At 37.3% G+C, this 14,486-nt stretch overlaps 1 protein-coding gene across 1 annotated transcript in view; it reads left to right on the top strand.

Moving 5' to 3' along the window:
* PPME1 (protein phosphatase methylesterase 1) overlaps positions 1–14,486 on the top strand; it is an 83,918-nt gene that overhangs the window by 50,197 nt on the left and 19,235 nt on the right. The window contains exons 4-8 of the mRNA XM_040631319.1: positions 3,413–3,470; positions 3,851–3,902; positions 9,019–9,173; positions 10,295–10,385; positions 14,322–14,334. Coding sequence (XP_040487253.1) covers positions 3,413–3,470; positions 3,851–3,902; positions 9,019–9,173; positions 10,295–10,385; positions 14,322–14,334 — 369 coding nt within the window. The remainder of the gene's footprint in view (positions 1–3,412; positions 3,471–3,850; positions 3,903–9,018; positions 9,174–10,294; positions 10,386–14,321; positions 14,335–14,486) is intronic.

Here is a 14,486-nt window from a genome sequence, read left to right on the forward strand (position 1 = left end):
ACACACACACACACACACACACACACACACACACACACACAGAGGAATATTACTCAGCCATCAAAAAGAATGAAATCTTGCCATTTGCAAGTCTGTTTCTACTTCTGTTACTCTAATGAATACCTTTAAAGAGAATAATTATTATGGACATGCTCTGACACTTTTTCATTATTTATAAAACATGTTACTCTCTGAATTTATTTAGTTCTTTCATTGTTTTCTAGTCTGCATTTGCCACACTAGGATGTAAACATTATGAGAGCAGGAATGTTTCCCATCTTTTTTATACTGTAACCACATTACTCAATTGGTGCCAGATTTTAAAAAGATGTAGTATAGAAAGATTTGTTAAATAAGGGAATGGAAAGCTGTTTTTTACATTATTGTCAGTGTTTAATGACAGGCACATAGATCATAAATTATTGCTTTCAAGATAAAGTTGGAATTGACAATTACTCCATTCAAATGAATATTTTCCTTTTTTAAAATGTAAAGCAATAAAGCTAATTTGACAGTATCTTTGCCACTTAATTTTTTAAAGATTTTTTATTTATTAGAGCATGAGCAGGAGGAAGGGCAGAGGCAGAGGGACAAGGAGACTTCCTACTGAGTGGGGAGCCCGATGCGGGGCTCAATCCTAGGACCCTGAGATCATGATCTGAGCTGAAGGCAGATGCTTTACCCGACTGAGCCACCCAAGCGCCCTGCCACTTAATTTTATTTCCAGAATACAGATTTGTTTTGGCATTGAAGGCTTTACTACCACCAAACTGTGTTAATTAACTCTTATAAATTAGCTTTCAGTAACAAATAGCAAAGTATAGTAGAATTTCTGTCTATTATTCTCTTTAAAGATATTCATTAGAGTAATAAAAGTAGAAACAGACTTGCTTTTCTAGGTGAGTCCTAAAAAGTTTTATTAACTTATTTTAAATAATGTCTACCCACAATTTGGTGCTTGAACTCACAACTCCAAGATCAAGAGTTGCATGCTCCTCCAACTGAGCCAGCCAGGTGCACCCCTAGCTGATTTTTTAAATGTGGTTTAATACACTAACATTGAACCATCGGAAAAAGAAAACAATCCTATTTACGATAGCAAATAAATAGAATACTTAGGAATAAATTTAAGCAAGGAGGTGAAAGATCTGTGTACTGAAAATCACAAGACATTGATGAAAGAAATTGAAGAAGACACAATGGAAAGGTACCCCATGTTCATGGATCAGAAGAATTAATATTGTTGAGATGTTCATACTACCCAAAGCCATCTACAGATTCAATGCAATACCTGTCAAAATTCCAATGACACTTTCCACAGAAATAGAAAAAAAATTCCTTGAAGTTGTGTAGAACAGCAAAAGATACTGAATAGCCAAAACAATCCTTAGAAAGAAGAAGCCAGGCATCACAATTCCTGATTTCATATTTGAATCCAAAGCTATAGTAATCAAAGCAGTATGGTACTGGCTTAAAAATAGACACATAGGCCAATGGGACAGAATCAGGACCTCAGAAATAAAGCTACACATTTATGATTAATATTTGACAGGGGAGCCAAGAAGACTCAATGGAGAAAGCATAGTCTCTTCAATAAGTGGTGTTGAGAAAACTGGATAACCACATGCAGAATGAAATTGGACTCCTATCTTACAAAAATTACTTGTAATCCCTCACAAAAATTAACTTGAAATGGATTAAAGATTTAAATGTAAGACCTGAACCTATAAAACTACTAGAAGAAAACATAGGGGGAAGGCCCGTTGACATTGGTTTTGGCAATGATTTTTTGGGTATGACAGCAAAAACACAAGCAACAAAAGCAAAAAGAAACAAGTGGAAGTACATCAAACCCCAAAGCTTCTGTGTAGCCAAAAGAAAAAAAAAAAAAAAGAAAGAAAACTATCAGCAAAATGAAAACGCAACCTACAGAATGGGAGAAAACATTTGCAAACCATCTATCTGATAAGTGCTTAATATCCAAAATATGTAAGGAATCCATGTAACTCAATAACAATAAAAATCCAGTTAAAAAATGGACAAAAGACTTGAATTTGCATTTTTCCAAAGATGATATACAACTGGCCAACAGGTACATGCAAAGATGTTCAACATCACTAATCATCAGGAAAATGCAAATCAAAACCACAGTGAATTATCACGTCACAACTGTTGGAATGGCTATTATCAAAAAGACAAGAGAAAAGCATCGGAAGGACTGTAGACAAAAGGTAACCCTTGTGCACTGTTAGTGGGAATATAATTTGATTTCTGTGGCTAGTACGTCCAGTACTCTGTTGAACAAAAGTGGCAAGAGTGAGCATTTTTGTCTTGTTCCTGATCTTAGAGGAAGAGCTCTCAGCTTTTTTTACCATTGAGTATGATGTTAGCCGTAGTTTTTCGTATTTGGGCTTTATTATATTGAGTCACGTTCCTTCTAAACCCACTTTGTTGAGAGTTTTTGTCATGAATGGATGTTGAATTTTGTCGAATGCCTTTTCTGTATCTATTGTATACTGTTGGTGGGAATGTAAATTGGTATAGCTGCTGTGGAAAACAGTATGGAGGTTCCTCAAAAAATTAAGAGTAGAAATACCATATATCCAATAATTCCACTCCTGTGTATTTACCCAAAGAAAATGAAAACATTAATTTGAAAAGATATATGCACCCCTAAGTTTATTGCATCATTATTTACAATAGCCAAGATATAGAAGTGACCTAAGTGTCCATCACTAGACAAATGGATAAGGAAGATGTGATATATCACACAATGGAATATTACCATAATATTCATAATATTAGCTAATAATAATATATTATGAATATTATGGCTAATATTACCATAATACCATAATATTAGCCATAAAAAAAGAATGAGATCATGCCATTTATGACAACATGTTTAGATCTAGAGGGTATTATGCTAAGTGAAATAAGTCAGACTGGGAAAGACAAATACCGTATGATGCCATTCATATGTGGAATCTAAAAAAAGAATGAATTAACAAACAAGAAGCAGAATCAGAGCTGTAAATAGAATAAACTGATGGTTGCCGGAGGAGTGGAGATGGGGGATGGGCAAAGTGGGTGAAGGGGAGTGGGAGATACAGGCTTCCAGTTAGGGACTGAGTAAGTCACAGGAATAAAAGGCACAGCATATAGTCAATGATACTGTAATAGTGTTGTATGTGGTGAACATAACATAATGTATAAACTTGTCAAATCACTGTGTTATACACCTGAAACTAATGTAACAATGTATGTCAGCTGTACTGAAATAAGAAAAAAAAGTGAAACGTCTTCCTTTGATTATTTTGAGATTCTTGAATTCTGATGGCAGTTCATTCAACAAAGTTATCATTGGTGATGGGGAAAGATTTGCTAACCCAGATTTTTCTTATCTTCCTAGGCGGCGATCATTAGTAGGGTTCAGTGTAGGATTGTGGCTTTAGATCTGCGAGGTCATGGTGAGTGATGTTCTTACCTGTTCCTTTTGGGCTCTTTGAGGGAAGTCTTAGTTTCTATAAAAGATATTTTATGAATACACACACACACATATATGTTGTTATTTAGCTTTTAAAAATGTCCTTTAATGTAACCAAATTCTGATGCTGGTGATGTATAAGGAATATGGATAAGTCTTTGCTAGGCTACTGTAATTACGTCTTCCTTAAGGTGGCCAACTATAAAGATGCATCTGTAACATAGAAAATCCTTGCTAAGCCCATCCTACACAATTATAAAGTCTGCATTTCATTCCCCAAAATGAGATTTTTTGAAAGAGAATACTCTTGCTTTTATAATTCCTCTCACTAGGAATTTTATTTTTTAAATATTTTCTTTTTAGGTGAAACAAAAGTCAAGAATTCTGAAGACCTGTCTGCAGAAACAATGGCAAAGTAAGTAATGTAATATTGTTTATACGTCACCTGGCTTCCATTTCTATTATAAATGATAGTATAACTATTACTCTCCTAGTGAGATTGTTGGACAATAATTAGTGTAGAGAAAATTTTACTTGTGTTGTCTTTCCTCTGCATTTGGTGTCTCCTTAGTATTTAAACTTGAAAGAAACCTCCATCTTTCTTGATATATTCAGTGTTATAGTCCTCACATAAAGCAATTGAAAATTCTTTGAGTTTGTGTTGCCTTTTGCAAAGTTTTCTTCTATTGACAGAGTTGAATAGAATCTCGATATCTATTGGGAACTTACGCTTGGAAAGTGAATGTATACAAAAGGCCCTGTCTTGTAAGATGTTCTTAAGGTATCCTGCCCACGTTCTTTGTCCAGCTTCTTAGTAGGACAAGAACAAGGTATTAAAGAATAATTAATTATACCCTGGACCTCAAAAGTACAAGATGGTGGCAGTATATACAATGGCTTCAGACCTGGTCACTCATTAGAATCACTTAAGAAGTGATTAAAATACAGATGATTTTGCCTTATCCCAGACGTGCTGAATTAGTGTTTCTACCAGGGGGATCTGGGCATTTATTTATATTTTGATAAAGCTATATAAAGAAATCTTATGCAGTCAGTCCTGTGACTGGTGTTTGGGAACCACTGACCTGTATTGTAAACAGGATTCTTCTAACTACCCTGCTTTAATACATGGTCTCTGAAGTATTTGACCAACTTTAGCCAAAAATATCTTGTCTGTTCCTACTTTAGCGGCTTTAATCCAAGAGTAAACTGTGTTTCCCTTCAGAACTCAAACTCATGTGGCTATAGGTTTATTGTAGGTGCTATTTATGTGCTGTCTTCCAGGCTTTATTAAGTGTATATTGGGTATTTATTAAGAATAAATAATTTATTGGGACGCCTGGGTGGCACAGTTGGTTAAGCATCCAACTCTTGGTTTCAGCTCAGGTCATGATCTCAGAGTCATGAGATCAAGTCCCATGTCAGGCTCCACGCTTAGCAGGGAGTCTACTTGTGATTCTCTCCCCCCCCCCCACTGCACTCTCTCTCTAAAATAAATAAATCTTTTTTTAAAAAAAGAATAAATTATTTAAGTTATTTATTTTAATTATCCACATTATTAATTCTGTAGTGCAGATATTATCTTTTTTTTTTTTAAACCAACGAGGACACTAACTCAGATTGAATAACTGTATGAGGTCACACAGTTAGTAGAGAGAGTTGTGGTCATTCAACTGTAGTGCTTGGCAGAGAGAAAGAGAAATAACAATGTATGATACCATTCCATTCAATGAACATATTCCTGAGAAACCATGAAAAGGGAGCTAAGAATCTGTTCTCTGAGTTATTCCTAATGCCTTTGTAATGTGAGAACAATAAAGTCCAAAATAATTAAGTATGTTGGTGATACCTATAGAAAGATTTGTGAACAATTTTTAAGGATTTAGAGGGTTTCCTGACTACTGACAAAAAAGTGAGATATATCTCAGTGGCCAGGCTGCCAAAGAGTTATGATGGCTTGGATGACGTTCCACAGGAATTTGAGGAATTAACTGGGTATTTTAAGGATACATTGCCTAATAGTGTATCAGTCTGGGACAATCAGGGGAAAAAAAACCACATAGGAATTTGAACAGGGCAAGTTTAATATGAAGATTTGTTAACTGTAATAGGGAATTGGAGTAATGGAAATTACTAGTGAGAAGTAGAGAGAATATTAAAGAATATATGTTTAATTAACTTGATTGTGGGAGTCATTTCACAATGTATCCATACATCACATCATCACATTGTACACTTTAAATATATTACAATTTTATTTATCAGTTATACCTCAATAAATCTAGAAAATTGTTTCAAAAAAGAAAGAACATAAGAATAGCAGATGTAAGCAGCTGCCACAATCCCCTTGGGCAGAGATGGAACACTGATGGAAGAGGTTGAGATTTAGACCTCGTTGTAGAGGTCATGACTGTGGCTTATTGAAGACAGAGAAGTCTCTTGGATGCCATGTTGGCAGAACTCTGCCAGATATCTGCCCTCTAGGGTGCAGGGAAAGCTGTTCACAGAGAGCTGTCTCACCAGAGGTACTCTGCAACAAAAATATTGAGGGTGGTTCCAGAGATCTACTAAACAACATAGTGCCTGTACTTAATGAGGGAACTGTGTACTTAAAAGATTGTTAGGAGGGTAGATCTCATGTTAAGTGTTCTTACCATACCCACACTCACACACAAAGAAACTTCTGGAAGTGTTTATTAATCATGGTGATGGTAACACAGATATATAAATATATATGCCAATTTTTAATCATTTTTTCTATGATAATTTTACCTCAATAAGGCTAGGGAAAAAATTGGGCATGGGGGGATGGTATGCTAGAGAAACCACCTGTGCTGCAGGATTTGGGCACAAGGGAAGCTGTTGTGCTGTGGGACTTCCCATGCTGCAGGACCTGGGTGCCAGAGGAGCACAGGCTTCAGGAGCTTGTCGAGTAATGCACAGGAACCAGGAGCAGAACCTTCTTTCTGCAGTGTGTCTCTTGCGCCCTCTACTGATAAAGCCTAACATCATGCCAGCTGGAAAGGAAAAACTATTTAAAGGCCTCAGATCCAATTTGGGAGAATATGCAATGAAGGGTGAATTGGAGCCGAGAGACAATAAACTGACAACTTTTAACAAAAGTCAAAAAAAAAATAGATAATTAAGACTATCTAGAATGATGAAGATGATAACCAAGAATCAGAACAGCCAATAATTTGGATTCTTGTGAAATAGAGCAATAAAACATTTATATGATTTCTAAATTCAGTCACTCTGAAACAAATCTCAAAATGGGCATATTTAATGGACAATTAATGGGATTTTCACATAGTACTGACAGCACAACTTTTGCCTTGTGTATCAACTTCAGAACCTCAGCCAATTCCACTGAAAGTAGAAGAACCAAGATTTGAGCTCAGGTTGCTCCAATATTCTTTTTCTGTTATGTCTGTGATATGCTATATTGCTTCTCAGGAAATGAACCCAGTATTAATAAGCATGATAGAATCTCCTTTTTTTTTTTTTTAAGATTTTATTTATTTATTTGACAGAGAGAGACACAGCGGGAGAGGGAACACAAGCAGGGGGAGTGGGCGAGGGGAGAAGCAGGCTTCCTGCTGAGCACGGAGCCCGATTCGGGGCTTGATCCCAGGACCCTGGGATCATGGTCTGAGCCGAAGGCAGACTCTTAAAACGACTGAGCCACCCAGGCGCCCCTAGAATCTCCTTATAAAGCCTCTGCCAAAACGGTGGTATGTCCAGTTACAGGCTAGTTTTATAGATAACATCTACTACTTCATCTTTGTTTTATTTTTCTGGAACTTCAGAACGTGTCTCAAGGCACTAATCTTGGTAGTTTGGCTAACCTTAATAAGAATAAATTTCTCCTAGTGGTAAATGATCAAGTGATTGATCATAACTACTTTTTACCTGGATGAAATATACCTTTCCTAGGCTTAGATACATTATGGAGTTGGTTTGTTTCAGACCCTGTCCACCTTCACACATGCATGAAGCAGATATCACAGAACCCATGCAACTCAGTTACTGAGCATTTTAAGGAGACCTGTACTTAGATAATCTTCTGTAACATCCTTTTACTTTATTATAGTTGTTACTAACCAAAAGTTTTAACTTTAAATTTAACTCCACAGAAATATTAAACTATTACTTTTTTCACTTATAAAATTAGGCGGAGCCTCCTTATCTCCCATTCAGATTGTCTGCAGATGCTACAGCTACCCTATTCACGTCTGTAATTGTTTTATGAGATTTTTAACAATAATTCCTTCTGAAATAATTAATAGCATTTGTCTTTACCATTCTGAATACCCTGGAAATCATCTTCAAAAGGCTGTGTTCCTATATGTACATGTGCTGTATCCGGGTAACACTGTGTGGGTGCTTGAGGTATATAATAACACCCAGCAAAGACAAAACGGTCTTTTGAAGTTAATTGACTCAGCCACTCCCCAAAGAAGACAGTAGAGCCAGTGGTCTCTAAAAACATATCATATCTGCCTATTGCCTGGTGAAGAGGGCCTATAGACAAATGAAACCCAAGTTCCTACTTCAATTCTCATTTTCAGAACTTTAAGGTTTGACTTTTTTAAACGGATCCACTCATAATTAAAGACTAGGACAGAAGCCAATAAAAAATTAGCTCTGAACATGTTGTTTCTCAGAACATTATACTTACACTTATGTTCATACTTCAAATAACCTTACATGACAAATTATAAGTAATTAACATTTGTATAGCATTTACACTTTTCAAAGTAGTTTTCATTCACTGTTTCAGTTAATCTTCAAGGCAATCTGGAATGGTAAATCATAATCTTTTTTTTTTCTTGTTAATCACATTCTCAAGGCCACATAATAAAAATTAAACTGGGGCTGCAATTCATCTTGTGACTCCAAATTTTACTACATTATAATGCTTAATAGAATTGTTTTCCTGTTTTATAGTTGGGGAAACTGAGGCATAGGGTGCTTACATTATTTGTCTAGTTTTAGGCTTAGGTTTAAAATAAAGGTATATATAATTGTACGAAATATGTGGAACTGTGAAAGTGTGATATAAATGAAAATCAAAAAATTGGGGTTCTTGGGCACCTGGGTAGCTCAGTTGGTTAAGCATCTGACTCTTGATTTTGGCTGAGGTCATCATCTCAGGGTCATGGGATTGAGCTCCTGTCAGGCTCCACACTCAGCATGGGGTCTGCTTGAGATTCTCTGCCTCTCCTTCTCATTCTGCCCCTCCTGCTCGTGATCTCTCTCAAGTAAATAAATAAATCTTAAAAAAAAAAAAGGAAAAAGAAAATTTTGGTTCTTAGTCCCATTTATCAGAAGAGCTAGATGTGTGGTTACATATATAGATACTGGGGGGCATATTAAGAGATTTACATAGGTATATTTGCAGGATGGCCCAGTAGACCTTTACAGTCTTAGGACTCGTAGTTACAGACCAAAGGAAGGAGTTAGGAAGGGAAATAATTTTTACAGTGTTGTCAGAGAGCATTCTCAGCTTTTTTTCCTTCTCTTTGCAGGGATGTTGGCAATGTGGTTGAAGCCATGTATGGGGACCTCCCTCCTCCAATTATGCTGATTGGACATAGTATGGGGGGTGCTATTGCAGTCCACACAGCATCATCTAATCTGGTGCCAAGCCTCCTGGGTCTCTGTATGATTGACGTTGTAGAAGGTAAGTTTTCTTAGTACTGACCAAATCAAATCGTTGATTTATGAGAGACCTCCATGCTAGATTATTATTATCTTGTTTTAATTTATTGTTGATTTCTACTCATCTTGAACTATGTCCCTCCGTCTTTATACCTTTTCTTACATTATTTTGTAGCAAAGGCACTCCCAAGTATTTTTTAATTGACATATAATTTTGTGTTAGTTTCAGGATTATAAAGTAATGATTCAATATACGTATATACTGTGAAACGATAACCACAGTATGTGTAGTTAATATCCATCACCACACATAATTACAAATTTTTTTCTTGTGATGAGCACTTTTAAGATCTACTCTCTTAACAGCCTTCAAATATACAATACAGGGGTGCCTAGATGGCTCAGTTGCTTAAGCAGCCGACTCATGGTTTTGGCTCAGGGCATGAGCTCAGGGTCATGAGATCAAGCCCCATGTAGGGCTCCGTATTCAGCACAGTCTGCTTAAGATTCTCTTTCTCTCCCTCTGCCCTTCCCCATGCTCACATGCATGCATGCTCTCTCTCTCTCTCAAATATATAAAATCTTTATAAAAACCAACAAATATACAATACAGTATTTTTAACTATAGTCATTATGCTGTACATTACATCCTCAAGACTTATTTATTTTATAACTGGAAGTTTGTACCTTTTGACACCTTCCCCCATTTCACCCACACCCCACATTATGTAATCATATCATCAGTTTCCATGTCATCAAGAATTCTTTGTAAATATCTTTTGTGGCTACATAATTTTTCATTTGTATGTATGTTCCCTAATTTTATTTAACATTTAAAAAGAAGCTGCCATGTCCTTTATGATGCAGCCTCAGAAGTCACACCATTGCTTATAAAAGTCAGCCCCTATTCAGTGTGGGAAGACTACACAAGGGAGTGAATATGAAGAGGCAAAAAGCACTGGAGGCCCTCTTAGAAGCTGACTATCACATCAGTCTTCTGAATTTTCTTAAGCTGCATCTTTTTTCCCCAAAACATCACTGAATTCTGCTCTCATTGAGGGCAAATGTACACGGTTAACCCAGTAAGTGTAAATGCTTAGAATATGTTAAGTGCTGTAGTTAAAATATGTGTTTAACATCTAGGTACAGCCATGGATGCACTTAATAGCATGCAGAATTTCTTACGCGGTCGTCCTAAAACCTTCAAGTCTCTGGAGAATGCCATTGAATGGAGGTAACCCACAAATCTATATTGTCTGTATTTTAAATGTTAGATTGTAGCTGTCCTTTTTCATCAGTTCAGGCACCAAGTTCAAAGAAATAGTTCAGTTTCCAAGCCTTAGCTTTATTGTGACATCATGTGTGGAAACAGTTATGTAAAGAGCAGAATATTGTTTTAATATTTAAATATTTCATACTTGGCCCAGTTATCTAAAATCCATACTTTTTCTAATACACTATAGTACCTCCTAGAATTTTAATAATTATGGATCATCTGCTCTCTAGCTATGTCCATCTCTGAGGTAAAAGTCTGGACTAAATGAGGCTCTAAGGCCTTTTCCACTTCTGACGCTTCATGGTTCTAGATTCACCTTCTGTGTTCCAGAGAAAATGGTGGAGAAGCAGAAGGGAGGGGCATAGGTTCCTTTCTCAGTTTTTATTTGGGTTACGGATAGTTTTCATAAAAATCGTAGATAGAATTGGCTATGGCTTCCACATAAGTAAAGGCTATTTTGTTGTTAATTTATTCATTAATTCAATCAATTATTTGACTAAATATTTATTAAACACTTTGTGCTAAAGGGTGAAATTTCAGAAATGAGTAACACCCTGTGTCTCCCACAAGGTAATCAGTCTCAGGATAAAATATCTTTAGTATCCTATCTTCCTACTTATTCTTTAAGATCATCTCTAGTTCCTTTTCCAGACCCTTTCTGTAACTCCTCCAAAATACTCAGATCACTCAATCAATCAAATTGCTAGAGCCCTCTGTCTATATTATATTATACTGTTTACCTCTTAAGTCTTCTAATCCTCCCCTAAAAGATATGCTTATATTGTCAATTTCCGTGTCTGTCTTAATGCTTTTCAACTACATCATAAGGCCAGAAGCTAGCCTCTATTTCTTTTGTATTTCCATATAGCATACAGCATACTGCTGACTGCCTTAGCAGGCAGAACATATCTGTTCTTTGAATCAGAGATATCAAGTGGAAATGAAGGACCTGATAAATAGAGCCTAGGTAGTTTTTCTAAGACAGAGGGTCTCATGCTAAATATGGCTTGCCAAAATGATGTTTGTATTTGGTGAGGTTGCTTCTATCTCCCTTTGTTCATACTACTGAGATGCAGGATTCCTATTCTCTTAGAAGCACCAAAGATCTCTCCCTCTTTGGCAGCCACAGCATTTCAGAATGTAGCTGCTGCCAGTTCAGCCTGTACCTCAGGCACCCTGCCTTCTTCCCCAGTAACAAGTGAGAAGATGATTCCAAATAACTTTTTAATTTTATTCAGTAAACTTTTTTTTTGGGGGGGGTAGTACCTAAGATGTATCAGTACCTGATTTAAGAACTGGGTGATGGGGTGCCTGGGTGCTCAGTCATTAAGCGTCTGCCTTCAGCTCAGGGCGTGATCCCAGGGTGCTGGGATCGACCCCAATATCGGGCTCTCTGCTCTGCTAGGAGCATGCTTCTTCCTCTCCCACTCCCCCTGCTTGTGTTCCTTCTCTTGCTGGCTCTCTCTCTCTCTGTCAAATAAATAAATAAAATCTTAAAAAAAAAAAAAAAGAACTGGGATGAATCAGGCTTAGTTCCTGTTGTCAAGAAACTGGGAATACAAACAAGTAAATATGTAAACACAATGAAGGAAGCACAGAGTTACAGAAGATAGGTACTTAATCCAGCATGGCTGTCATGGTGGACCAAAGAGATAGAGTTTTGATTCTAGTGGCAGATGTGGGATAGGAAGAGGGTTCTGTTTGTTGTATGTTAAAATGTTTTGGGTTATATGAGAGCCACTGATTTTTAGAACCCACTTTCTGATCCTGAGAATCCGAAAGAATACAATGAAGTATTTCATGATTTTGTTTTGTACTCTGCTGGATATCTGAATCAAGTTCATGACTCATGGCTATTGTGCTATTCCAGATGGGGAAAAAAAAGGATGTTGAAATACAAGGCCGACCTGTTTAATTCAGTAAATATTTAAAGCGAAGTGAATCCCCACTTCTACTTTCTTGGTCATCCTAATGAGAGGCAGTAGGTTATCGTCTTTAGAAGCCTAAGCTTTGAAGTTGGACAGATAAGGATTGGGTTTTGGTTTCACCACTCTGGCTACTCTGAGGAAGGGGAAGGAGTAGGGAGCGGGTGTGTTAATGGAAGCGGGAAATTGGTAAAGAGGCAATTGTAGTAATATAGGAAAATAATGATGGTAAGCATAGACTAGGATGGCAACAGGGGAAGTAATATGTCATATGTGGAATGTATTCTGAAGGTAGAACTGATAGGACTGCCTTATGGATTGGATATCAGCAGAGAAATGGGGGTTGGAGGCGGGAGGAGGCACAGCATGCAAGGATGACTTCTAGGTTTTTAGCCCAAGCAACTGGGCAAATGGTAGAGACAAAGTAGATTTGGGAGCAGGTAAAAGGTCAGGATTTTTGTTTGGATAAGCTGAAATGCTTATTATACATCTAAGTGGAAATGTTAAGTAAATACTTATATATACTTGTTAGAAGACGATGAGCTAAATTGGAGAATCACTCTTGTGTAATGTTTAATAAAAAAGATTCCTTTAAGATAATTTTTTTACAATAACTTTTTTGAGAAGTTTTGTTGTATAGGAGAGCAGAGAAGTGGGGTAGTATCTAGTAGTGAGTGGGATTGAGAATGTTTTCAAAAGCTGTTTTATAATATCCACTAGAAAAAAACATAATGACCCACAGGATAACCACCGGAAGCAAGGTCCTCATAAGCAAGAGGGGATGGGAACCGTGCCCACGGTTGGCCTTGAATAGGAACAGAGGTGTTTTATATATTAAACAGTCATCAAAGCAGAGCATATGATTATAAATACTGGTGTATTTGTAGATTCTGTAGATTCAATCTGTAGTAGAAAAATGAAATAATCATTCTGATTGTGTCTATCATTAAAATAAGAAACAAGGTCATTATCTAAGGGGTTGCCCTTTAAAATTTTACATGATTTTTTAAGCAAAAAAGGTAGATTTAAAGAAATGTGTTCTGGGGGCATTTAGGTGGCTCATTCAGATAAGCGTCTGCCTTTAGCTCAGGTCATGATCTAGGAGTCCCAGGATCCAGTCCCACATCAGGCTCCCTACTCAGCGGGGAGTCTGCTTCTCCCTTTGACCCTCCCCACTCTCATGCTGTGTCACTCTCTGTCTCTCAAGTAAATGGATGGAAATCTTAAAAAAGAAAGAAAGGAAGATAGAAGAAAAAAGAAAAGAAAGGGGAAGGGGAAGGAAGGGAAAGGAAAGGAAAGGAAAGGAAAGGAAAGGAAAGGAAGAGAAGGGAGGGAGGGAGGGAGGGAGGGAGGGAGGAAGGAAGGAAGGAAGGAAGGAAGGAAGGAAGGAAGGAAGGAAGGAAAGAAAGAAAGAAAGAAGAAATGTGTTCTGGTGGCCTGCTTCAGATATTGTTTCCAGTTCCCCCTGGGACTTGCAGCCATTTTGCTTGGCCCTTAGGCATGCATAGGTAGACAATTCTGAGAAAATTAATCTATTAAAGTAGCATCTAAGCTCCTGAACTCTATACCATGGCATGCAAGGCCCTCTAGGATCTCGTCACTGCCCGCCTATCCCTTTCTCCCATTCACACTCCCCTTTTGCTCTCCCCTGCTTCTCCTTGCACTCTGTCCTCTAAAATCCTCATCCTGTTGACTTCTCCACATCACAGTGCCTTTGTTCACAAAGTGCCCTCGCCATCGGGTTAGGCAGGACATTTGGGGAGCTTTTTTTAACCTCTTCATTCAGAATAAAGTGATTCCTTTGAACCTTGCCTTTATTGTATTGAAACTATCTGTTTGTGTTTCTTTCTCCCCGCTGAATTAGGTGCTTCTTGAGCACAGGCCTGGCACATTGTATCCTCCTGGTAAATGTTTGCAGAACTGAAATGGCTTGAATGTCTTTACTTAATTTTTACTACTTGGCTTGTAGCCATAATAACCAGGTAGGAAGTAGTGATAATCTCCATAGTAAGCTGTATTGGTAAACACAACTTTGTAGAGGTTCCACCGAATCTGCAAAATTATTCATTTGACCCTATGACATGATGAAATGGATGCTGAATAACCTCCTCTCTCCCTTTTCACTTTTCTAGCG

This window comes from Ursus maritimus, unplaced genomic scaffold (genome assembly GCF_017311325.1).
Source record: "Ursus maritimus isolate PB19 unplaced genomic scaffold, ASM1731132v1 scaffold_16, whole genome shotgun sequence".
NCBI classification, from domain to species: Eukaryota; Metazoa; Chordata; class Mammalia; order Carnivora; family Ursidae; genus Ursus; species Ursus maritimus.